The sequence below is a fragment of the Cetorhinus maximus genome, chromosome 16 (assembly GCF_964194155.1).
Source record: "Cetorhinus maximus chromosome 16, sCetMax3.hap1.1, whole genome shotgun sequence".
Taxonomy (NCBI): domain Eukaryota; kingdom Metazoa; phylum Chordata; class Chondrichthyes; order Lamniformes; family Cetorhinidae; genus Cetorhinus; species Cetorhinus maximus.
Window position 1 is genome coordinate 57,170,261 of NC_135894.1, and position 27,137 is coordinate 57,197,397.

The following is a 27,137-nucleotide window of genomic DNA, read 5'->3' on the forward strand; positions in this document are numbered from 1 at the left end:
CCTAAACCACACAGATTGCAGTGGTTCAGGAAGGCAGCTCACCATCACCTTCTCAAGAGCAATTAGGGATGGGCAATAAATGCTGGCCTAGCCAGTGATGACTACATCCTGTGAACAAATAAGAAAAAAATAAATGTAGCATTCATTATTCCTTTAAGTCCCTTTCTCAGTATCCCTTTGCTAATTTAATTTCATTCGCTATATGCTTATGATCCACATTTTTGACTTATGCGCAAGGCTCAAATTTAATGCTGTTAATTCAATTGTCCATCTGCATGAGCTATCTCATTAACAATTTAAGTGCTAAAATCCATTATTAAGGTGGTAGTAGTAGACATTTAGTAAATAATTATACAATCAGGCAGAGTCAGCATTGTTTTGTGGAAAGGAAATCCTACTTGTCAAATTTATTAGAGTTCTTTGAGGATGTACCAAGCAGGGTGGATGAAGGGGAAACAGTAGATGTAGTGCATTTGGATTTCCAAAAGGCATTTCGTACCGTGCCACATAAAAGATTACTACGCAAGGTAAAAGCTTATAGTGTTGGGGGTAATAGCACGGATAGAGGACGAGTTAACTAAGAGGAAACCGTGTCAGAATAAATGGGGGATAATTTTTCAGGATGGTAAAATGTAACTAGTGGAGTGCTACAGGGATCAGGGCTTGGACCTCAACTATTTACAATCTATATTAATGACTTAGATGAAGTGACCAACTGTGTTGTAACCAAGATAAAGGCAAAATACTGCAGATGCTGGAAATCTGAAACAAAAGCAAAAAAATGCTGGAAAAACTCAGCGGGTCTGACAGTATCTGTGGAGAGAAAGACAGAGTTAACGTTTCGAGTCCGTATGACTCTTTTTGGGAGAAATCATACGGACTCGAAACATTAACTCTGTCTTTCTCGCCACAGATACTGTCAGACCTGCTGAGTTTTTCCAGCATTTTTTGTTATTGTGTATGTTGTAACCAAATTCACTGATTATATGAAGGTAGGTAGGAGGGTAAATTGTGAAGAGGGCCGAGTTTGCAAAGGGATTTAGATAGAACAAGTGGGTTGACAAAAATTTGGGAGATAGAGTATAATGTGGGAAAATAACAGGCTGTCCACTTTGGTAGGAAAAACAGAAAAGCAGAGTATTATTTAAAAGGGGAGACAGTACAGAATGTTGTGGTACAGAGGGACCTGGGTGTCCTTGTACATGAATCACAAAGTTAGCTTGCAGATACAGTGAATAATTAGGAAGGCAAATGGACTATTGGCCTTTATTGCAAGGGAGAGAGAATATAAAAGTAGGGAAGTCTTGCAACCGCTGTACAGGGCATTGGTGAGATCACATCTAGAATATGGAGTGCAGTTTTGGTCACCTTACTTAAGGAGGGATATACTTGCATCGGAAGCAGTTCAGAGAAGGTTCAATAGCCCGATTGCTGGGATGAGGGGTTTGTCTTACGAGAAAAAGTTGAGCAGGTTGGGCCTATATTCATTGGAATTTAGAAGAATGAGAGGTGATCTTATTGAAACATAAGATTCTGAGGGGACTTGACAGGGTAGATGCTGAGAGGATGTTTCTTCTCATGGGGGAAATCTAGAAATGGAGGCACAGCTTCAGAATAAGAAATTTCCCTTTTAAGACTGAGATGATGAATTTCTTCTCCAAGAGGGTCATTAATTGATGTTGAGCCGAGCAGCCAGTAATACAACATTGATACCTATTTTCATTCCTGCAGGACTACACTTGTGCCTACCAAATTTCCTTCCTGGGCTCCTTCAACAATTAAGAGTGTCTTTTCCTAGGATATATACTACTTTTAACAGTATTTGGTGATTATTTTGCTTTTCCAATTTGTATCTCCTCCAGGCATCTTTTGTTTCTTTACTTGCCCCAGTAGCATCTCATTTTGCCTTGCACCATCATCCCTTTGCCATTTAATCACTCTTGTCTTCAACCCCATCAAAGACCCTTTTTACCTTAGTTCTTTCCCCGTCTCTCTACTTCCTTAAAACCTGTTACATCTCTTAACTTTATGCAGTTCCGATGAAAGATCATCGACCTGAAACGTTAACTCTGTTTCTCTTTCTCTACAAGTGCTGCCAAACCTGGGTGGTTCCAACATATTCAATTTTTATTTCGGATATATCTCATCTGACACAGGTGATGTTAGTTTTAAGTCTTCATAATTTTTTTTATTATTCATTCATGGAATGTGGGCTTTGCTGGCTGAGCCAGCATTTATTACCTATTCCTAGTTGCCCTTGAGAAGGTGGTGCTGAGCTGCCTTCTTGAACTGTTGCAGTCCATGTAGCGTAGGTACACCCACAGTGTTGTCAGGGAGGGAGTTCCAGGATTGTGACCCAGTGACAGTGAAGGAACGGCGATATATTTCCAAGTGAGGATGGTGAGTGACTTGGAGGGGAACCAAGGTGGTGGTGTACCATGTATCTGCTGCCCTTGTCTTTCTAGATGGTAGTGGTCGTGGGTTTGGAAGGTGCTGTCAAAGGAGCCTTGGTGAATTCCTGCAGTGCATCTGGTAGATGGTACACACTGCTGCTACTGTGCATCGGTGGTGGAGGGAGTGAATGTTTGTGGATGTGGTGCCAATCAAGTGGGCTGCTTTGTCCTGGATGGTGTCAAGCTTCTTGAGTGTTGTGGGAGCTGCACTCATCCAGGCAAGTGGGGAGTATTCCATCACACTTCTGACTTGTGCCTTGTTGATGATGGCTTTGGGGAGTCAGGGGCTGGGTTACTAATTGCACGAGTCCTAGCCTCTGACCTGCTCTTATAACCACTGTATTTATGTAGCTAATCCAGTTCAGTTTCTGGTCAATGGTAACCCTCAGGATGTTGATAGTAGGGGATTCAATGATGGTGATGCCATTGAACATCAAGGGGCGATGGGTGGATTCTCTCTTGTTGGAGATGGTCATTACAAAACACTTGTGTGGCATGAATGTTACTTACCACTTGTCAGCCCAAGCCTGGAAATTGACCAGGTCTTGATGCATTTGGGCATGGACTGCTTCAGTACCTGAGGAGTCGAGAATGGTGCAATCATCAGTGAACATCAGATCTGACCTAATGACAGAAGGAAGGTCATTAATGAAGCAGCTGAAGGTGGTTGGGCCGAGGACACTGCCTGAGGAACTCCTGCAGTCATGTCCTGGAGCTGAGATGACTGACCTCCAACAACCACAACCATCTTCCTTTGTGCTAGGTATGACTTCAACCAGCAGAGAGTTTTCCCCCCAATTCCCATTGACTCCAGTTTTGCTAGGGCTCCCTGATGACACACTCGATCAAATGCTGTCTTGATGTCAAGGGCAGTCACTCTCGCCTCACCTCGGGAGTTCAGCTCTTTTGTCCATGTTTGAACCAAGGTTGTAATGAGGTCAGGAGTTGTGGGGCCCTGGCAGAAACTGGGCGTCAGTGAGCGGGTTATCGCTAAGCAAGTGTCGCTCGATAGCACTGTTGATGACCCTTTCCATTACTTTACTGATGATCGAGAATTGACTGACGGAGCAGTAATTGGTCGGGTTGGATTTGTCCTGCTTTGTGTGTACAGGACTTACCTGGGCAATTTTCCACATAGCTGGGTAGAAGCCAGGAACAGCTTGGCAAGGGGTGCAGCAAGTCCTGAAGCACAAGTCTTCAATACTATTGCTGGAATATTGTCAGATACTGCTTTTGCAGAAACTGATGTTTCTTGACATCACGCTGAATGAATCAAATTGCCTAGAGACTGGCATCTGTGATGTTGGGGACCTCTGGAGGAGGCCGAGATGGATCATCCACTCGTCACTTCTGGCTGAAGATTGTTGTAAATGCTTCAGCCTTATCTTTTGCACTGATGCACTGGGCTCCTCTATCATTTGAGGATGGGGATATTTGTGGAGCCACCTCCTCCAGTGAGTTGTTTAATTGTCCACTACCATTCACAACTGATGTGGCAGGACTGCAGAGCTTAGATCTGACCCGTCAGTTGTAGGATTGCTTAGCTCTGTCTATCATTTTCTGCGTATGCAGTTTGGCATGCAAGTAATCCTGCGCTATAGCTTCACCAGGTTGACATCTCATTTTTAGGTATGCTAGTGCTGCTCCTGGCATGCCGTCCTGCATTCCTCATTGAACCAGGGTTGATAACATTACCTTCAAGCCAGGGAACAGTGGGGGATATGCCGGGCCTTGAGGTTACAGGTTGTGTTTGAATAAAGTTCTGCTGCTGCTAATGGCCCACAGCGCCTCATGGATGCCCAGTCTTGAGTTGCTATGTCTGTCCAAAATCTATCCCATTTAGCACGGTGGTAGTGCCACACAACCACCGTGCTAAATAGGTTCTAATGTTAGCATCCTTGCAAAGTGTACTTGAAAATCTTTGATATTGGGCTGATTACAGAAATTGTATAGCAAATAACCCTCTAAATATTTTTTTAAAAGTTTCCTTAAATATTGCTACTTTTGTCATGAAGCTTTTAATGTATGTAATATTTTGGAAAATATTTATCTTTTAAAATAGTAGTTTAGCCTGTGGGTGAATCTTAATTGGATTAAAGCCAGCTAGTCTGGGTGCTTTGATGTGTACTAATTTTGATATGTAAGAGAGATAGTGCGCATTCGCATTTTTTGAATGGAGCACTCAAGAAGTAAGGTGAAAATGGACACCTATCTAGCAGCTACCAAGCAATATATTTATATTACTAATAAAATTGGTACTATGAAAGGGGTTTTATTGTTAGAGAGGTTTAGTTCAGAGGTTGTTGATACAATGAGAATTAACATTCTATGGGCAGTGATAGGTATAACAAGACAACCATTTTGGGTGTGCAGAGCGGAGGCAATGAGAGATCAAAAGGCAGCTGTAAGCCTACCACTGTGTCTGCAAGGAACCAAAGTGAAAAGAACTTCATTTTGAAGTCATAAGGTGAAAATACTTTGCCTGGTCTTTGGGTAAGTCTATGGGTTGCTGTTGCCTTAATTGAGATTAGTTCAGGAATTTATTAAAAGCAATAATAGTAGTAATTTGTAGCTATGTGTATATATATATATATATATTTAACTTGTGTAAGTTAATCAACTGTTTCATTTAGTTTACCTCGCGACTCTAAATTCAGGAATCAGACCATCAGTTCGCATCTCAAACATAACACTTAAAATTATAGGTTATGACAGTTGTTTAAAGTTTCCCTCTGAGATTTTTAAGTAACTCCACTTTACCACCTGCATCGATCATAACACTTTTTAAACTTGAAGTTGGAAGCAAAAATAACTGTCTCCTTTAAACTCCTCTTATGATACTGCAAGAACCATGTTGTATTGTGCTTAGCAGAACTCGTCCTTTGAGGTTTTCTTTACACCTCAAATACTCCTTTTAGTTCTCAGAGTTCAGGTGTCCTTATTTTTATTGAACTATTTCTTCATTGTGTATGTATATTTTTAAGTGTTTAAACTTCCAAACTCATTGAAAATTATCCCAAGTATTTGTTCTTTTCAATATAAATTATAATACCTGTGGTCTACATTCTTTATGTGTCAGGTTACATTGACAGACAATTGGTTAGGGTACAAGTAATTTAAACAACTTTGCCTATACTGAAAGATTGTCAAGCCCATAGCTGGAGGTAATTTGTAATTGAGTTAGCATCTATGCAATAATTTAAAGCAGCACAAAGAGCATAAGACTACACCGAGCTTTTACTTTGCCGCTGTTCCAAAATAAAAACATATTTAGCAGCTGATGGGTCCTATTTTAAACACAGTACCTGCAGAATGCACTGAGACACCACTCCTTCTGGGATCTCAGGGAAGCGCTGTCGGAGGTCATGCAGCACCTGAATATCAATCTGCTGGATGCCCTGCGCCATTGTCAGGATTGGATGGATATACTGGAACAGTTACAGGGGATGGATGTCAATGGGCCTGCCAGTGCCTACAGTCCTCCGATCCTTCTGGCATTTTCTGTAGAGAGAGAGAAAGACAAAATAAAAAGTGAAAATTTCAGGAATGGGTAACACAGCTGAGGTTTACTGCTAGTCAGAAATACAGGCTAACCCCCAACTCCTCCAGCACTATGGGCAGATACATTCATAGAATGTAAGTGCCCTTAATAAGTTGTACCCCCAATGGGTCATTAAAAACACTTGTACTTATGCACATCAAGCCAAGATGTCTCCAATTGTAATTCATTATAGAGTATTTAGAGTGCAGTGACTTATGCGAGTAAGTATAACACTTAGCAGGTAGTGTTCAAGGCTCTTTCCTTATCTAGTGGATGTTAATTATTTTTTTAGGGAAAAAGCTGAATTCTCTAAAGTAACCAGGTAAACGAGGCAGAAACAAATTTGGTTATTTTAAATATCTCAAGCTGTGGAATCTCAAGCTTTGAGCAACCACCCAGAAATGATGGACATGAAATATACAGCGCAACTTAAATGTGTACAGAGGTTGAGGCATTACAATGTGCACAAAAGACACAATACATTCATAGATCCAGAGACTTGCAACACAGCAAAAGGCCATTAATGTAACCTGGAAAGTTTGCATTACTGGAGACTCATTTTGGAAGCTGTGTTTCTTGGTTAATTATTAGTTACAACAGGGACTCACTCATTTCAGATTTACACAGTAACGTCAACATTCTGTTCCTGTGCTATCAAAGCAGCACGAGCAGAAAAACATTTTCATTTTCTGGTAATATGTTAAATTGAAGAAAAACATAACAATATACATGCATATTCAATTGCACACATCAATTATTGCTAAATGACACGTGGTTCTTGGTGTTATTTTTGATGAGAATAGCAATACATGGGATTACTAAAGCTAATACTTTTAAAACTTTGTGGCAGGGTTTCACATGGGCTCCTTTCACATAGCATCCAAAATGGACATAGCAATGTGAAACAACCTTCTCCAGGCATCTTGCTACCAATACACTGGAGGGCATTTCCATTTCTATCCTGCATTTTAGTGATGGCCTCGGGTCCAAGAAAGCCATGTACTAACATCAAATAGACAGTTTAAAAGCTGTCCCATCTCAGTAATACTTTCATATAAATTGCACATTAAGTCAGACTGCGTATACTGTGCTGAAGTTAACTCACGATTTTGGAAGCTGTGCTTCTTGGTTAATTATTAGTTACAACAGGGACTCTTTTCAGATTTGCACAGTAACATATATAAGTAGAGTACTATAGTGATGGTGCAACAGCCAGAAATAATTTTATCCAAAAGATGTTCTGCAACAGTGTCTTCTGGTTTTTCCCCACATGTTGAGTGGAATCCAGGGCACCAACCTGTATTTATAGGAAACCCACTAGGAGAGAAGCCTATCAGCATCACCACACCCAAGTCTAAAGCTTTGATCTCACAACAACTCGCATCTGTTGGATGTTCAACTGCATGCAAACAACTGCTCATTCTAGGCTTAAAGAAGGACAATGCCGAATGGCCACTATTGACGGCATATGTAACAGAAGTTAGAATCGTAGGAATCGTGCTTTTGCTAAACATGTTTAATATATTAGTTCCAATTAGTTGTAGGAAAAAAAAGTATTAAGCTTATGCTCCATCTGTGATACTTATTAATTACCTTTAACTGTACCTGCTATTTCCATACTGTCTTTGAGGAAAATCAATAATTTATCTTCACTTAAAACACTTTATAATACTGCATTTACTCAATTTACAGCAACTAAATGATCACTGTTCACATCGAACAAAAGCGTAACTGACAGGACACCAATTCCTTTCCAGTGAAGTGTCACTCAGGTTTTTCCCCAACCAAAATACCAGTATGGAACAAAACTGATGATCACAGAATCAGATAGCCTGCTGCACCGAGCTATTCTGTCATTTGACCCATATTGTGTGCGCCAGCTCTTTTGAAGAGCAATCCCATTCCCCTGCACATTCCCTATATCCAACCATCTTATTCTCATTCAAATGCTTATCCAATTCCTTACAAAAACTACTATTGGATCTGCAGCCAGCGCCATATCAAGAAGTATATTCCAAATCCTATCTAGTCCTTGTAAAAACAAGTTTTCCCTCAGGTCTCCTCTGGCTCTTTCACCAATCAGCTTGGTTTTGTGCCCTCTGGTTATCGACTCTTCTGCCATTGGAAAGTTTATTTTTCTTTACTTGATCAAAACATGATTTCAAATGCTTCTATCAAATCTCACCCAAAGGCTTTGGACAGGGCATGGTGTTTGTCTCAAAACAAAGATTGAAGAGGTTCTCCGATCACTTTTCTCTGACTATGAGACATGTACAACCTACTGGCATCACAAAACAACTACAAGAATTCCACCTTTAACACAAGATCTACCTGAAATATCAAGTAGCAGGACAAAATCCCTAACACTGAAGCTCTGCTAGGTTCCGCATACCTGGTATCAAGAGCATGCTCATCAGACCTCAGCTTTGCTGGGTCAGCTATGTGCTTCACATGGAGGGTACTAAACAAAGTATTCAACAGCCAGTTGAGCAGGAACCCACACCAGAGGGTATCCCGAACTCAGATACAAAGTCCTTCTCAAACCCAATCTCAAAGTCTGTAAGTTGGATCCCACTACATGGGGAAAAATAACTCTGGACAGATCTAAATGGAGCTGTCTCTGTCATCGAGCAATCCCATCATTTGAGGAGAACAGGTTCAGGTCCTTACAGGATAAGGAGGCACAGAATCACAGAATTGTTACAGCGCAAAAGGAGGCCAGTTGGCCCATTGTGTCTGCATCAGCTCTTCGAATGAACAATTCAGAGTGCCATTCTCTTGCCATCTCCTCATAACCCTGCACACTCTTCATTTCAGCTAACACCTAATTCCGTCTTGAATGCTTCAAGTGAACCTGCCTCCACTACACTCAGGCAATGCACTCCAGATCTTAACCCACTCAATGCATGATAAAGTCTCTTCTCATATTGCTTTTGCTTCTTTTGTTCTCTGCACCCTCTTGTTCTCGATCCTTTCATGAGTGGGAATAGTTTCTCCCTATCTACTCTGCTCAGGCCCCTAATGATTTTGAATACCTCTATCAAATCTCCTCTCAGCCTTCTCCCGCGCACCCTCGCCCCCAAACAAGGAAAACAGTCCTAACTTCTCCAATCTATCTTCAAAACTGAAGTTCCTTAACCCTGGAACCATTCTCATGAATCTTTTCTGCACTCTCTCCAATGCCGTCACATCCTTCCTAAAGTGCAGCGTGCAGAACTGGACTCAATACACCAGCAGCACAACACAAAGCCATTGCCACCAACAGTAACTTTATATGTTGTATTTTCAATTGGATCTGCAAATCAAAATTTGGCTTATTACACTGAGTCGAAGCCAAACTAGACAGTGAATAATTGGTGAACATTCATCCAAAGCAACGAGAGAATCCATAATCAAATATCCTCTTAGCCCCCTCTGCTCTAAGGAAAGGAAACCCAACTTCTCCAGTCTATCCACATAATTGTAATCCCTGATCCCTGGAGCCATTCCAGTAGCTCTCTTCTGTATGTTCTCCAAAGCTTCAACCTCCTTCCTAAAAGTGTGGTGCCCAGAATTGGGCACAATGGGAATGAGTTCACATGTCTGGTTAATGCTGTGTAGTATGAATGGAAAGATAATTATATAGTATTAAAACATTTGAGTTGAAATACAATTATAGTTGTATCAAACTTGAATTATGTAAATTTCCACAAATGATACCTTCGTAGTTCCACATTGCCAAAGACAGCAAAGACTCATCTTGTCCAGCAAACTAAAAATCCTAGAATTGCAATCAAATGATGTTTTGCTCATTTGACAAGATCTTTTTCAAATACCAAATCTATGCTACAACTAAACAGAAAAAGAGCTAAATCGATAGATTAGGATTACGACTTGGCAAACATCTGAAATTTAAAACAAATGCAATCATTTCTTACGGTTGTCTAAGCCACTGTAATTACCATCTAGTTCCAACTATCCTCAAAATGCAACTAGTTGTCATTTTAAGTGTCCTCAGGAGGTAAAAGGAAAAAAACTTGTCCTCAGGAGGTAGAAGGAAAAAACTATGTTCCAATGACAAATTCTGCAGTTTAATTATTTGATTCTAAACATAAAATCTTAACCAAATGTTGAACACATCACACTAGAATTTAGAAAAAAGCAAGTAATTGTCAAACGTGCAGAGGTAGCATGTTTGGAATTAGGTTTGCTAAAAATACATTTATCATCATTATCAGAGGCAAGCTATTTTATTTCTCCTGAATCAATCTCAACACCTAGAATGTTGAAACTGATGATAATGCTGGTCCAAACCAAATATATACCAGCCAACATTGACTGCCTACATTAAAACAACTTCACGCAATACCAGATTTATTTATTACACTTGAAGCAGCATGTGCACCCTTACCAACAGTCTGAAGTTTTGAGCCAGAAAGCAGAGCTGGCAGGGATAGCATGGTTTGGTCCAATACAAAATCTCCCAACTCACGATAAGAACCAAAGGTGCATTCGGGAAAGCATCACATCAGGACATCCAGGGCTGATCTACTGTGAACAGTTCCAACTCTGCCCATGCTTATAGCAGAGCATCATCACAGCAGAACCAGGACATGGAGGTCTCAAGATGCTTGCACATTTCATCTGCACCGTTCAACAAAATTTTCACTTTAACATCTTTTTCATAAATTGTTTCACACGCCTGCTCATTTCCCAATAACTTGAGGCCGCTATTTTGGCAGGAAATTTGATTGGGTCTCAGGTTAGCAACAACAACAATTATGTTCATTTAGCAAAACATGTACATGGCAACCTTTACTACAAAGAACAAGAAGTGTGGAACTGGTCTGTCGAGAAATACTTGATACTCGGAAAACAGGTTGACGGTACAGCGAGGGTTACCTGTAGTACAGGTTTACCTTCACCGACAAGATGTTGAAGTAAAGATTTTCTTGAATGGTGCAATAGAAATGTGCATACATCAACATTCAAAGGCCATAGTGAAGCATTTACCTGTACCATCCCTATTTCATAAGGGAATTAAATTCCACAGGCCTCAGTAGAAAGTGACTCAAAAGTCACCCAGAGTATTGGACTATTTGAGTGCATCCATCTGTCAAAAGCAAGCCTTCAAAGTGGCCTTGGAGGCTTGTGCTGAGTTACTGCGTGGTTAAATTCACGAAGTCACACACACCTTTGCCAAAGAGTTTGTTAATAGCTGCTGACTTAAATAATCCTTGTGCGCACCAGACGACACACAAAGTGGCAGCAGCAAAGCTAATGGGGGTCCCTGTATAGAATTATATACTGGAAATATAGAAAAGATTCTGAAATTTGTTGCATCGATAAAGGACCTTTCCTTTATTACTTTTACACAGGCATTGAAGAATAGATGTGGAGAGGGTACAGAGGAGGTTTACCAGAATGATGCCAGGGATGAGAGAGTTCAGTTATATGGTTGTGCAGAAACTAGGACTGTTCTTCTTAGAGAAGGGAAGTTTAAGGGAAGACCTAATAGAAGTATTCACAGTTGTAAGGGGTTTGATGGAGCAAGCAGGGAGAAAATATTTCCTCTGGCAAGTGGGTCGATAAGCAGAGATCATAAATTTAAAATAATTGGCCAAAGCACAAAAGGGGGAAATGTATTCACACAGAGGCTCGTTAAGAACTGGAACACACTACCTGAAAGGGTGGTGGAAGCAGAATCCATAGGAATTTTGAAAAAGTAATTTAATATGTACTTGAAAGAGGGCTAATTTACAACGTTACAGGGGAAAACTGAGGTATGGGAATAAATTGGATTGCCCTTTCAAAGAGCCATCGTATGCATAATGGGCTAAATGGCCTTCTCCTGTGCTGCAAGATTCTATGACTCTTTGGCTGTTTTCACTGAGAAAACCCAAAATGGATCAAGTGCATTGTCACGCACACAGACATGGAATCAGTCCTTAAATAACAGAAACCGAAAATGCTGGAAATACTCAGCAGGTCAGGCAACATCTGTGCAGAGAAATAGTGTTAACATCTCAGGTTAATGACCTTTCATCAACTCTGAATAATGGCAGTTCCTTGGCAACTCCAAAAGTGACAATATAGGAGAGGGATGAGAAATCATTGCAGAGGATTCTACAGCTGCAATAAGTAAGAACTGAACCTGTTGAAGGATGTTGCCATCCCACTCAGATGGACAACAAAGGAGGTGTAACTCTTTTGAGTCAATCAAGTAAACTAAATTAACAAAATTAGGGACAAAGTATAAGGCAGCCCCTTAAAGGGAAACTGCAAAAACAAAGACAAAATTTAAAGGAACCTTGCAAACATTAAACCAAAGTGTGATTAACAGGGTCAAAGGAGAGATGTAGACTGTGGTCTGTAGTGAACCTTAATGTGGGATAGTGCACCACAGTTACAACCACATTGGATGTAATTTGTGACTTTATTAAGGGCCATCTCTGTGCTGTGGCCAGTCTTAAAACCTAATTGGAGAAGTTCCGATATGGAGTTGTGGGAAAGATGTGTACAGGCTTTGGAGGTGACAAGGCAAAGAAGGACTTTGCAGAAGAAACAAAGGTTGGAAATGAGATAGTAATTTGACTGGACAAATGGGTCAAAGGTTGGGATTTTGTGGCGGGAATTCTGACAGTAGATTGTAAATGAAGTTTGACAGAGAGAGGAGATGGAAGTGTTAAGAATTTATGCTAGTATCAGGGTCTGGAGGAAAAATTTGGTGGTCAGCAATTTAGTGTGAATAGGGACCCAAGAGCAGGAAATGGGTTCAAAAACAATATGGCTTCAGAAATGGCAAGAGGGGAGAGAATGAAAGAAAATCACCTGGATATGCTAATGAGGACCAAATTTCACACTTCCAACTAGTGAAGTAAACATTAACACGGTATATAACTACTTTGAGAGTGGTAAAGACAAGAGAAAATCTTCTTGACCAGGTACAAGTATCGGTCCCACCATTTAGACAGCCAACTACTGGCTCAGGGTCTCACTTCAGTGAGAGCAATGAGTGGTCTCCAAAATCAAGAAATGTCAAACTGAAAGAAAAAAATTGTTTAATATTGTGCCACAAAAGGATAATACATATTTTTGTACATGTAAAGACACTAGATAAAAAAAAGTATCAAATTGAGATATAATCTAATTTCAAGCATAAAACGCAAATATTTATTTCGTGCTTGAATGCTAAATATTTTGTTTCCTGTCAAAAAAATTGATGATTTTGTTTTATGCCTCAAAGGAATAGATAGATGTAAGATTCTAAAAGGCTCCTGAAAATTTTGCAGTGTTTTTTTTATTTGATTTCATACTAAATACACATCTCAAACAGAGCACCTTGTTAATTATCCCTTCTTTTAATATTCTTTCTTTCTGCTTAAATACCTATGGTAACTTTTTTAAAATGTTATATATAGGATTTTTGTTTCTACTGGTGGTGCACATCTGCAAATTACCTTGATAGTGTACACATGACAAAATGCATTCTGCATGTGGATGGAAAAAATTAGAGGGAACATTGGGGGGTGAGGCAGAGCTGGACGTCATCAGCATAAACGTGGAAACTGATGCAGTGTTTTCGGATGCTGCTGCCTGAGGAGAAATAGGAGGGACCTAGGATAGGTCTCTTGGAACATCAGAGGTAATAGTGCGAGAGCAGGAACAAAAGTTGGTGTGGGCGATTCGTTGGCAACAATTAGGTAAGAATGGAACCAAGCCAGTGCAATCCCACCCAGTTGGATGGCATTGGAGAGGCAGTAGAAAAGGATGATACAATCAACCATGTCAAAGGCAGCCGGCAGGTCAAGGAGGATAGTTTACCTGTGCCACTGTCACAGCCACACTGGATGTCATTTGTGACTTGTAAACATTTCTAATACTCTGACACAATCTGCTACAATTCACTGCAGCAGGAGGCCATACAACTGCTTGCAATCTTGAATCTTAGAGCAGTTTAAATCCTACACGCAAAAATGTACATTGAAGAACCATTTCCTGCCACTGCACTATTTTTAGAATCATGTTGCACAGTAGAGTCCACGTACATAAATTTTTAAAAATAGCATAGAATAGAATAGCACTTCCTCATCATACAAGCTTTCACATGCAAAAATATAATGAAAATTAAACTTTAAACTTGCGAGGCAAATGCAGAAAAAAAAGTTGCAAACAGGTGAACTCAAAATAATTGAACATGGAAAAGAACAATGGCTCTGTAAAGTGAAAAGAGGGATGGCTTATGAAAAATACACAACTTTAATTTTAAAAAAACTGGTCCGAAAAAGGGTGTTCAAAACGGAAACAATTGGAATTGATGGCCAATTACTCTAAATCCCAGTTAAGACAGAATACTGAGATATATACAGAATATTTGGATTATTTTGTACCAGAGTAAGCTAACTGGTCTTTTTATTAAAAACTTGGGATGGTGTTATTCTATTGAATCAAGTTTGCAATCCAGAAACTGAACCAAGCAGCACTGCTCAACATGAGCCAGCTCTGCATCTCAAATCTGGGCTACTAGTTAAAAGACAAGCACGCAACTGTATGTTACAGCAAGTATTAATAGTTAGAACACTAGAGTAACAGTTCACAACTTTAAAAAAATTCAAACCCGATTTATTTTCATTAAAAAGTCATTGATTTTGTACAAAACTCCTGAACATTTTCTATCATTCTTTGCTCAACAATGGAACACACCATAATATACAAAACACATGCCTGCCTAGAATGGGTGGTTGCTTTGTTTGTTCATTTCGTTCACTGCTGTTACCAACTTCCCAGAAGTTTGACTGCCATGGATCTCCACTCCTGTCTGTCCATACACATGTCAATTGTATCCAGTCCATTATATCTGTCATCCATTTTCTCTTGTTTTTCTTTCCTATGTTTTCCATCAATCTTTCCTTCCAATAATTTCCCTGCCTACCGTCTGCTCTAATGATGTGACCAAAATATTGCCTTTCTCTCTTTGATGTCATGCACTAATTTCCTCTTCTCTCCAGCCTTTTCCAACAGTTCTTTCTTAGCCTTTGTCTATGTAGGATATGCAGAATATCCTACTACATGTCCACACGTTGAGTGCATTCGGCTTATCAATATCTCTGTTTGCTGTCCATATTTCCGAGGCATATAATATAGATGGCAGAATGTAGCACCTCAGCATTCTTTCCCCAAGATTCAGGTTCAGTTTCTTTGATATTAACAAGTCCTTCATTCTGACAAAGCTCGATTTGGCTTTCTCAATTCTCCTTCAGATCTCAAAATCACATCTCCCATTGTCTGTGATATTCTGCCCAAGGTATGTGAACCTGTTCACTTGTTCCAGGGCTTACATACATACATACATACATACATACGAATTAGGAGCAGGAGTAGGCCACTCGGCCCCTCGAGCCTGCTCCGCCATTCAATAAGATCATGGCTGGTCTGACTGTAACCTCAACCCTATATTCCTGCGTACCCAGATAACTTTTCACCACCTTGTTAATCAAGAATCTATCTCGCTCTGCCTTAAAAATATTCAAGGACTCTGCTTCCAATGCCTTTTGGAGGAAGGGAGTTCCAAAGACTCCCAACCCTCAGAGAAAAAAAATGTCCTCATCTCTGTCTTAAATGAGACAACACTTATTTTTAAACAGTGACCCCTAGTTCTGGATTCTCCCACAAGAGGAAACATCCTCTCCACATCAAGACCCCTCAGGATCTTAAAGGTTTCAATTAAGTCGCCTCTTACTCTTCTAAATTCCAGTGGATACAAGCCTAACCTGTCCAGTCTTTCTTCATAAGACAACCCGCCCATTCCTGGTATTAGTCTAGTAAACCTTCTCTGAACTGATTCTAACGTACTTACATCTTTCTTTAAATAAGGAGACCAGTACTGTACACAATACTCCAGATGTGGTCTCACCAATGCCCTGTACAACTGAAGCATAACTTCCCAACTTTTGTAATCAATTCCCCTCACAATAAACTATAACATTCTATTAGCTTTCCTAATTACCTGCTGTACCTGCATACTAACCTTTTGTGATTCATACACCAGGACACCCAGATCCTTCTGAATCTCAGAGCTCTGCAATCTCTCACCATTTAGATAATAAACTTCCTTTTTATTCTTCCTGCCAAAATGAACAATTTCAATTTGCCCATATTATACTTCATTTGTCAGGTCTTTGCCCACTCACTTAACCTATATATAGTCATTTTGTAGCCTCCGTATGTCCTCTTCACAATTTACCTTCCTTCCTATCTTTGATTCATCAGCAAATTTAACAATCTATTTCTTCGGTCCCTTCATCCAAGCCATTTATATAAATTGTAAAAAGTTGAGGCCCCAGCAGTTCTTCCTTAGCCTTTGTTTATGTTGGGTATGCAGAATATCCTCACGCGTGTCCACATGTCAAACGTATTCGGCACACCACTTCGTCAAATCCTGCCAACCTGAAAAAGACCCATTTATGTCAACTCTCTGCTTCCTGTTAACTAGCCAATCTTCTATCCATGTTACCCCCTACACCATAATAGCCTAACATCTGTCGTAGGAAAAATGTTAGAAGCTAACTGGCCTATTGTTTCCTGCTTTCTGTCTCTATCCCTTTTTGAATAAAGGAGTTATATATGCTACTTTCCAATCTAATGGAACCGTTCCGAATCTAGGGAATTTTGGAAATTAAAACCAGTGCACCAACTATCTCACTAGCCACTTCTTTCAAGATCTTAGATTGAAGTCCATTGGACCTGGGGATTTGTCAGCCCACAACCCCAACAATTTGCTCAATACCACTTCCCTGGTGATTGCCATTTTCCAGAGTTCAGCCTTCCCTTCCATTTCCTGATTTACAGCTATTTCCAGAGTGTTACTTGTGTCCTCTATAGTGAAGACCAAATTAAAATATCTGTTTAATTCATCCACCATCTCCCTACTTTCCATTATCAACTCCCCAGACGCACTTTCTATAGGACCAATGCTCACTTTGTTAACTCTTATCTTATTTTAATATCTATAGAAACTCTTACTATCTTTATATTACTAAATAGCTTTCTCTCATACTCTAATTTTTCCCTTCTTATCAATCTTTTTGCCATTCTTTGCTGTTCTTTATATTCTTTCTCATCTTCTGACCTGCCACCCATCTTTGCATATCTATATGCTTTTTCTTCAAGCTTGATACTGTCTTTAACTTTTTTAGTTAACCACGGATGGTGGGCCCACCCCTTGGAATTTTTCTTTCTAATTGGAATGTATACATTCTGTGTATTCTGAAATATCCCTTTAAATGTCTGCCACTGAACTTCTATTGACCAATCCCTTAACCTCATTTGCCAGTTCACTTTAACTAGCTCTGCTTTCATGCCCTCATCATTGCTCTTATTTAAGTTTAAAATACCAGTCTCGGACACACTTGTTTCTCCCTCAAAACGAATGTAAAATTCAATCATATTATGATCGCTGCTCCCAATGGGTGACTTCACTATGAGGTTATGAATTAATCCCAAGTTGTTGCTCAATACCAGGTCTAGTATAGCTTGCTCTCTGGTTGGCTCCAGAATGCGCTGTTCGAAGAAACTATCCCAAAAATATTCTATGAGCTCCTCATCTACGCTACCTTTCCCCATCTAATTTTTCCAGTCTATCTTTAGGTTAAAATCTCCCATGATTATTGCTGTACCTTTTTGGCAAGGTCCCATTATCTCTTCTTATATACTTTGTCCTACTGTGTAGTTACAATTAAGGGGCCTGTACACCACTCCCACAAGTGACTTCTTGCGTTTGTCATTTCTCATCTTAACTCAAACCGCTTCGACATCCTGGTTTCCTGAACTTAGGTCATCCCTCTCTAATGTGCTAATACCATCATTAATTAATAAATGTCACATACCCTTCAAAATTCAGGTCCCAATCTATGTCATCCTACATCCATGTATCTGTAATGGCTATCAGATCATATTTATTTTTGTAGCATCTAGCCTTACCTGCTGTTTTACCCTTGGTACTCTCTGTCCCTTCATGTCACAGTCTGTTAATCATTTCCCATATTAACACCCTAACTTGCCTTGTCTCTACTGCAGCGGTTCAAGAAGGCAGCTCACCATCACCTTCGCAAGGGCAACTAATGCTGGCTCAGCCAGCAAAACCCACATCCCGTGAATAAATTTTTAAAAAATTCTTTGGTTTACAACATCTTCCCAAATTTGATGCCTTGTTCCCACTATTCAGTTTCAAACCCTCTCTTGTATCCTAGTTGGGCGGCTCGTGAGGACACTAGCCCCAGCACAATATAGATCCCACTTTCCTCAATACTGGCGCCAGTGCCCCACAAACTGGAACCCACTTCTACCACACCAGTCTTTGAGCCATGCATTCATTTCTCTAATCTTATTTGTCCTATGCCAATTTGCAGGTGGCTCCCGTAATAATCCAGGAATTACCACCTTTGAGGCTCTGCTTCTTAATTTGGTGCCTAGCTCTTCATACTGACTATAAAGAGCCTCCTTCCTCATCCTGCCGATGTCATTGGTACTTACATGGACCACGACCACTGGATTTTCCCCGTCTTACTGCAAGCTCCTCTTCAGCCCTGATCAGATGTCCCAAACCCTGGCACTGGGCAGGCAACAAAGCCGTCTGGACTCTTGCTCTTTGCCAGAGAACAGTGTCAACCCCCTTGCTATACTGTCCCCTACTGCCACTACATATACCTTTTTGCTCCCCGCAACCTGGATGGCTTCCTGTACAATGATGCCATGGTCAGTTTTCTCATCCACCCTACAGCCCCACCTCTCATCCAAACAAGCTGAGAGAACCTCAAACCTGTTGGACAATTGCAGACATTCATACTCCTGCCCTCTGGGTCCCCTTACCTGCCTCACTTGCAGTCACACCCACTTGTCCCTGGCCACTGACCAAATCAGAAGACCCTATCCTAAGTGGCATGACTGCCTCCTGGTATAAAGCATCCAGGTAACTTTCCTCCTCCCTGATGTGTCGCAGAGTCTGCAGCTCAGCCTCCAGCTCAATGACTCTGAGCTGAAGTTCCTCAAGCTGCAAACACTTACTGCAGACGTGTTTGCCCTGGATCACAAATCTATCCAGGAGCTCCCACATACTGCAGCCTTGACACATCTCCTGCCCTGCCATCCTTTTAAATAATTACTTAATTATGTTAATCACTTATGTTGCTTTCTTATATATTTTATCAACTTTACCAACAAATTGTGTACTATTTTAAAACTTAGGGACGGAATAGAACTTATCCACTTACCAGATACTTCCAAATAGCTAGCTCTGTTCCCTGGAGTAGAGCAAGGGCCAATTTCTATGGGGTGAGAAAGGTAGAATGAGGAAACAAACAACTCCTTCTCCCCCCAACTCCCCTCTCAGCAAACTCCCATGTCTTCACTTGGTTAGTCAACTGCACTCCGTTTGCCAAGGCTGCACTAAAGAACCCTGAATTTATAGTAAGCTGAACTGGGGCTACAGTAACCAGATTCAACCAGTTAGCTAATTAACTACTCAGATCCGACAGCTGACAGAAGTTTACCCTGTCTAAAATGCAAGGAAGAAATAACTTATCCTGCCTACACCGTGCTTTCCAGTTACTGCTAATTACAGACTAGATTAGATTTTAAGAGCAAAATTTAGGAACAAAATTAACACTTAAAACTCCTCTCTCACCAAACTCCAAGTCTTCACTCAATTGGTCACCTGCATTCCGTTTGTCCATTGCTTGTCCATTTACTTCAATTTTCACTTCCAGGGTTAGGTGTCTGCTTATTACCATTGCATTGGTCTTTTTCCACATTCATTATCAATCCATGCTCCACATTCCTAACTTTCACTCTATTTAAAAAGAATTTCCTGTAGCGTCTCTTCTGACTGCAATTCGTGCAGTGTTCTCTGCGTATCGAGTTGTTGACGTTCAACCCACCAATGTTGCAAACTGGTAGCTTAAGTGTACAAATTGAATAGTTGTGGGCTATAACACATTCCTGGCGGACTCCTATTTTGATTGGAAAGCTACCTGACAAGCCGCTATCAAGTCTCACCACTGCTGATTGATTCCAATATAGATTCTGAATTATCCTTTTGTAATTTATGTCAATTTCTAGATTGTTTAAGCACTCCATTATTTCTGATGGTAGACTCTATCAAATGCCTTCTCAGAGTCTATAAAAAGAATCCACTCTTCGTTTTTTGCATTTCCAGGTATCTTTCAATGGCTGCTCTCAAATCAAAGACTCTTATTCCTTTTTTGGCCTGAATCCTGACTGGCCATCTATATCTGCTTCTATAGGCTGATCATTTCTTCCCAAAATTATTAAAATCATTTTCATCATATGGCTCACGAGGGTGGTTGCATTTCTCCATAAAAAGGCTGATCTGCTTCCTTCAGCAAGAAGGAGAAATTAGTACTCGTTGTGAGTTCCCATGGTCAGTAGGTATTGGACAACATTCCTCTTACCTTCCTTCTGATCCCTTCACTTCAAGTCACACAATCACGCTGGGTTTAAGTATAGCAATTTTTAGAAGCTTGCATGCTAATCAAAACAGTTAGTGCAACAATTGCAGGTTCAGCAATAATTAGCCATCTTGCAAGATATTTCTTTAAAAAAACACCGCACCACCCTTATTTGCTTTTATAATTTAAAAAACTTGAGAAAACAATAACTTGTCACAACACAAAAAAAAAACAGGTAAAAAAACTTTAGCATCCAACTATTAAAATCTTATCAAAACAATGTGAATTCCAAAATTTGAAATGTTTGACTACACCTATTTGTAGCACACTGAATTTACCAAAATAAAATTATAAGAAACCAAAATAAAATTACAAGAAAACGAGTGCATCACTTTCAAGTTCTTAACACTGAACTGAAGGCAGTTTTGATATATTATGCCTTTGACAGCTATAGACCATCAATCTGATCATACAGCAATCTGAAGGGACAGTTTCAATAAACCTTACACAATATATACATAATGCTGTAGCATGTAAGGATTTAACTGGTGTAACTACAAACTAATATGAATATCAACAAGAGTCAGAAGTTTCACCCTTAACTTATTTTCATCAGAAAAGTATGTTTTTGATATGAGGAAGTAGTATGTAGAGAATAAAATCCTACTGGCAATTGTCTCCTATTGTGCTGGTTTTATCCACAGGAAAGCAAACCGTTCAAGCCCCCTCCCCGAAAGAAGATCTGTGGCCACAATCAGAAATCTCTTTTTCTGATTGCAAAGTTTGACACTGGGCCAAAATCTTTTCCAAACGTTAAAATGGACAGCTGAGGGACTGCAACTTTTCTTCAAAGGCACACTAACATTCCAATCTCATAAGGTGTTGTAAAAATAATTTATTTTAAAAGCATTTAATTATATAGCATTTGAATATTTGTGGAGCAGGGGCTTATCTCCCACGACTATAATAAAATAAAAACTGCAAATTTAAAAGAAGTCATTATGAAATGTAGATAATCAATAATTCATGGAGAAAGGGCCCACCAACCTCAAGCTGAAAGCAAACTTGCTGATAAATGGGTAGCAAGATGTGTCCAACAAAATCACCAGTTTAATACTTCTTCATGTATTATAATTCTTCTACTCCTAAAGTTGATTTTGAAGAAACTTCCCATTGTAAAGCATGCTTCTGGAAAAATGTGGGCCTTCAGACTACCATAAACACATCCTACAAAGGAAAGTTGCCCAGTTACAAAACAATGTATACAAACAGTATGCAAGCTGGCAGCTATTTTGAAACACAAATTTCCTGTTGGCACTCCACAAAGGATGTTGACTTCCTATCATCATCACCTACATTAGTGACGTCCAGAACTTAATAAGAAACTTGGGGAGCAGATAACAACTGCATTTATAGACCATCTTAAACATACTAAAATGGCCCAACAGCATATTTCACTACTACATCCACAGGCTGGCAAAGCATTACAGTATGAAACAGGCCTCAACTTCACTAAATACACAGCAATCTTTTCTCATTGTTTAATGAAACACCAACATACATGGCACAAAACTGGGTAATAAAGCCACTCCATAAAAATGCAAGTACCAGTTAAGGGTCTGTCCAAATTCACTCTGTTCTCAAGCTATTTATCTAAAATTGCAAAAAAAATCTACAGCAATAAAAATTGACGACATTAGGCACGTTTTTTTAAAAATTGGAATGAAAGCATTGTGAAGGTAAAGGAATATAATTAGCACAAAAGTTTCCTAGTGATTTCAAAATATAAGTTAATTGTATCTTAGATACAACGCAAGAGGTATTAATTTTCAATAATTGTTAGGGAGCTTTATAGTCCCTTATAAATAAGTAATTACTGATATCTTGCAGACTACAATAAAACTATGCACTGATATATTATAATTATCCTTTTCAAACCTGTCACGTTTTCAAAGGGGAACAGGCAAAGTTTTGTGACCAACGACTTGACAATAAAATAGGATGTAATATTTACAACCTATATTTATATAGCCCTTTTAACATAATAACACATGCCAAGGTGCTTCACAGGAGCATTAAAGAATAAATTGTCTCTGAGGAACGTAAGGAAATATCAGGGCAGGCGAGCCACAAGCTTGATCAAAGCTGTAGGTTTTAAGGAGGGGCTAAAAGGAGGAGAGAGAGGAAGAGATGCAGAGGAGTTTAGGGCATGAATTCTAAAGCTTAGGGCTTTAGCAGCTGAAGTCATGGCTGCAAATGACCGTGCAATTAAAACCAGGAATACTCAAGAAGTCTGAATTGGAGGAGCACCGATTTCTCAGAGGGTTGTAGAGCTAGAGGAGATTTCAGAGATAAGAAGGATTTGAAAACAACCATACAAAGTTTTAAACTAAGATTTAACTGTGAGCCAGTCAGCAAGCACCACTAAATTAATTATCATTAAATACAACTGAGCTAAGGCTCTGCTTAAACATGATAGCTGCTAAATTACAGTTAGAATAGATACACTGACCTCTCACTTGGTGGGGGCAAGGGTGTAGGAGAAAATGATCTAACCGACATAAGATGCTTTCCTGACACGGAACTCAGTTATTGACTATTTGGTAGGACTTTCGTCTCAGAGTCAGAAAGTTCTGGGGTCAAGCCCCACTAAGATTTGAGCACACAAAATTGGCTGACAATCAGTATTAAGGGAGAGCCACACTGTTGGAGGATGGTCTTTTGCTAAAATAATGTCACATGTGAAGGTACATAGTATTTAAAGTAGGTCTCTCCCTCAGTCTTTTTTCTAGAAAATGCATGACTTTACTGTAGTTTCCAATTATAGCATTAGATTAGTTTCTCAGGCAATGCTTTCATCTGGTCAATAATATAGCCCCCAAGAAATCCAGTAGGGAATTCAGAAGAAATTTCTTTACCAAGAGTAGTGGGAATGTGGAACTAACATACACTATCATAAGAAGTGGTTGAGGTGAATAATATAGATCCATTTAAGGGGAAGCTAGACAAGCATGGAGGGAAAAGGAGAAGAGAGCTACAATGCCAGATATAGATTAAGAAAAATGGGAGGAGTTGTGGACTGGAGCTTAAACAATCATGAACTGGTTGGGCTGCATGGCCTGTTTCTGTGCTGTATAACCTACATAATCAATTCAAGACATCAACCTGATTAGTACTGAGCAAAAAATACCTAGCCCCTTTATTATGAAAGGGGACAGATTATTGATTTTATCACACAATTAGAATTTAAGATGTTCCATTTCCATGATGATTCACATAACCTTAGATGTTTCAGCATAAGTAAAGGCCCTTCGTCCATCATGCTCCTACCACTTCCATCTCCATATTAGAACAGGCTACTTTCACTGCATTGCCCTGTTGTTGCCAGGTTGTTTAGTATTATTTTTCAAGTAATTATCTGATCCCCTCTTAAAATAGATTAACTTAATTTCAACCGCCATTTGTAGTTATGCCTTCTATATTTAATAATCCCTTTGCAATCAAAATACTTCTTCTAAACTTATTTTCTCTTACACCTCAAGTATTTTGATTCTAAGTTTACTAGTGTTAGCTTACCTCTGTTGGTAACACTTGCTTGAGTCAGTATGTTGTGAGCTCAAGCTGAGCACCAGAGACTTGTGGACATTACCTAGGCTGGCACTTCACTAAAGTGCTAAGGAATTGCTGCACTGTAGTGCCATCCTTCAAATGCAATGTTAAACCGTGGTCCAGCCTGCCTTCTCAGGTATATGACAAGGATTCAATGGCACCATTTGAACAGTAGCAGAAAGTATTTTTGGTATCCCGACCAACATTTATCCCTCAATTACCAAATATGTGGTCACTTATATCTCATTTCTGTTATCCTGCTGAGCTGATTACCTGCTGCATTTCCCCACATTACAGTGACAACACTTTGAAAATACTTAATTCTGGGATATCTTGAGATCATGAAAGCACTACAGAGTACCAGTTCTTTTCTCCCTGCTTGTGCACATATCCTGCAATACATTTAAAGACATTGCTGAAATTGTGGATGAGAATATTCCCTTCTTTGGCTCAGCATAAATTTTTGACTGATCATACCTAATGAGAAATTCTTGGGATGCTTTTCTACATTAGCAGCACAAAACAAGTACTCATTATTGTTGCAAGCTGTATCCTCCACAGAGAAGCACCTGTATTGCCAGGCAATTTTTAATTGTTTAGTTCAGAGAAAAAGTAAGACACCTATCTTGTGCAGTCATGGAGTTTTTACAGAAAGCACTGTTTAACCCTTTCCAATCACCAAATGCTGGAAAGCACATACTTTTGGATCAGAATAGTTTGATTATGTCACTGTTATTTTGCTAGGTCAAGCAGATACAGGAATGTAATAATACAAAATCAAAATACTGTGGATGCTGAAAATTGACAGTAACATTAACTCTTGTTTCTGTCTTCACAGGTGCTGCCAGACCTAATGAGCACTTCCAATATTTTCTGCACTTATTTCAGGAATGTTATAATTAACACATAGAGAGGCATTGCAGTGCTGGCTTGTTACCTGGGGGGAGGGCTTCAGTGCCTTGAACAGAAGAAAACACTTGTTAGTGAGCATCATTACCCAATCTTGCCCTCGAGGTGGAAATAGAAAGGCAGAAACACTTAGATACGCGCATCATTTAGGCTTCCACTAAGGGGCTCCAGAGCCCAGGCCAGAATACATACTTTGCCCGTTGAATGGCATATGTTGCTCAGATATTTCACTGCAATTTATTGTAGGAAGTGATGCACTTCATCACAGGGGAAGAATCTATGTTCTTACAAAGATAAGGTACTGCTAGCTGAATTAGAATTGGGCTCATGCTCCAATAGTCAGCTCTGAGACTCCGACCTTGGTGAGCAAGAATTGAGAATGTTGTCATATATTCAGGTGAACCTGGGGGAAATGATGAGAACATGTGCAACAGAGAGGCTCCCTGACTGAAACCCCTCCGGCAGTCATCATCCAGAGAGGGGTGGTGGAATCTGAGAAAATCCATTGGATGCCGTACACTTGCTACATTGTCAGGAGACAATAGTCATTAGGGTATGTTTCCATACCTCTCTCCATTATGGTTCTATTTGATGGTAGGGAGGCCATTCATCTGGTTTGTACAAGACAGTCCAGTTTTCAGTGCATCTGGCCCCGGATACCCTTCAGTCCGGAAGCTCAAATCCTGTTTCAGTCACATTGGACTCTCATTATGCTGAGTAACACTCAATCCACACTACAGCATCAAAACGCAAAAACCTCCAGAAGTATTCAAGAATAATCTTTTTTAGCGTGAAAGTCATAAAGTAAACAGAACGGGTAACAGGAGTGAGCAGAAGATGTTCTGTTCAATATATTGGTGACCCATCCTTCAGCGAAGCGGCTCCGACTGTGGGTCGGAGAGAGGCAGAGAGTGAGAGAGAGGCAGAGAGTGAGAGAGAGAGAGAGGCAGTGAGTGAGAGAGAGAGAGAGGCAGTGAGTGAGTGAGAGAGAGAGGCAGTGAGTGAGTGAGAGAGAGAGGCAGTGAGTGAGAGAGAGAGAGAGGCAGTGAGTGAGAGAGAGAGAGAGGCAGTGAGTGAGAGAGAGAGAGAAGCAGAGAGTGAGAGAGAGAGGCAGTGAGTGAGAGAGAGAGAGAGGCAGAGAGTGAGAGAGAGAGAGAGGCAGTGAGTGAGAGAGAGAGAGAGGCAGTGAGTGAGTGAGAGAGAGAGGCAGTGAGTGAGAGAGAGAGAGAGGCAGTGAGTGAGAGAGAGAGGCAGTGAGTGAGAGAGAGAGGCAGTGAGTGAGAGAGAGAGAGAGGCAGAGAGTGAGAGAGAGAGGCAGTGAGTGAGAGAGAGAGGCAGTGAGTGAGAGAGAGAGAGAGGCAGTGAGTGAGAGAGAGAGGCAGTGAGTGAGAGAGAGAGGCAGTGAGTGAGAGAGAGAGAGAGGCAGAGAGTGAGAGAGAGAGGCAGTGAGTGAGAGAGAGAGGCAGTGAGTGAGAGAGAGAGAGAGAGGCAGTGAGTGAGAGAGAGAGAGAGAGAGGCAGTGAGTGAGAGAGAGAGAGAGGCAGAGAGTGAGAGAGAGAGAGAGGCAGTGAGTGAGAGAGAGAGAGAGGCAGTGAGTGAGAGAGAGAGAGAGGCAGTGAGTGAGAGAGAGAGAGAAGCAGAGAGTGAGAGAGAGAGGCAGTGAGTGAGAGAGAGAGAGAGGCAGAGAGTGAGAGAGAGAGAGAGGCAGTGAGTGAGAGAGAGAGAGAGGCAGTGAGTGAGTGAGAGAGAGAGGCAGTGAGTGAGAGAGAGAGAGAGGCAGTGAGTGAGAGAGAGAGGCAGTGAGTGAGAGAGAGAGGCAGTGAGTGAGAGAGAGAGAGAGGCAGAGAGTGAGAGAGAGAGGCAGTGAGTGAGAGAGAGAGGCAGTGAGTGAGAGAGAGAGAGAGAGGCAGTGAGTGAGAGAGAGAGAGAGAGAGGCAGTGAGTGAGAGAGAGAGAGAGGCAGAGAGTGAGAGAGAGAGAGAGGCAGTGAGTGAGAGAGAGAGAGAGGCAGAGAGTGAGAGAGGCAGAGAGAGAGAGAGGCAGAGACTGAAAATCCAGGAAAGCGCTCAGTCTGCTGTCCGGCAATTCATTCACTGGCAGCTGGGGACTCCCTGATGATGGAGTGGTGATAAAGGGAGCGAAGAGCCTGCCATAGGCTGGGGGAGTGGGGGGTAAGCAGGGA

The 27,137-nt window shown here is 40.5% G+C and overlaps 1 protein-coding gene across 9 annotated transcripts in view; it reads right to left on the minus strand.

Annotated features, from left to right (window-relative positions):
* tab3 (TGF-beta activated kinase 1 (MAP3K7) binding protein 3) overlaps nt 1–27,137 on the minus strand; it is a 130,166-nt gene that overhangs the window by 68,279 nt on the left and 34,750 nt on the right. For 8 of the 9 annotated variants that reach the window (XM_078559835.1, XM_078559838.1, XM_078559843.1 and 5 more), the window contains exon 2: nt 5,759–5,954. In XM_078559835.1, coding sequence (XP_078415961.1) covers nt 5,759–5,860 — 102 coding nt within the window. In that variant the 5' untranslated portion in view covers nt 5,861–5,954. Of the gene's footprint in view, nt 1–5,758; nt 5,955–16,216; nt 16,390–27,137 lie in introns of those variants that run through there. The other variant, XM_078559836.1, reaches the window with a different exon arrangement.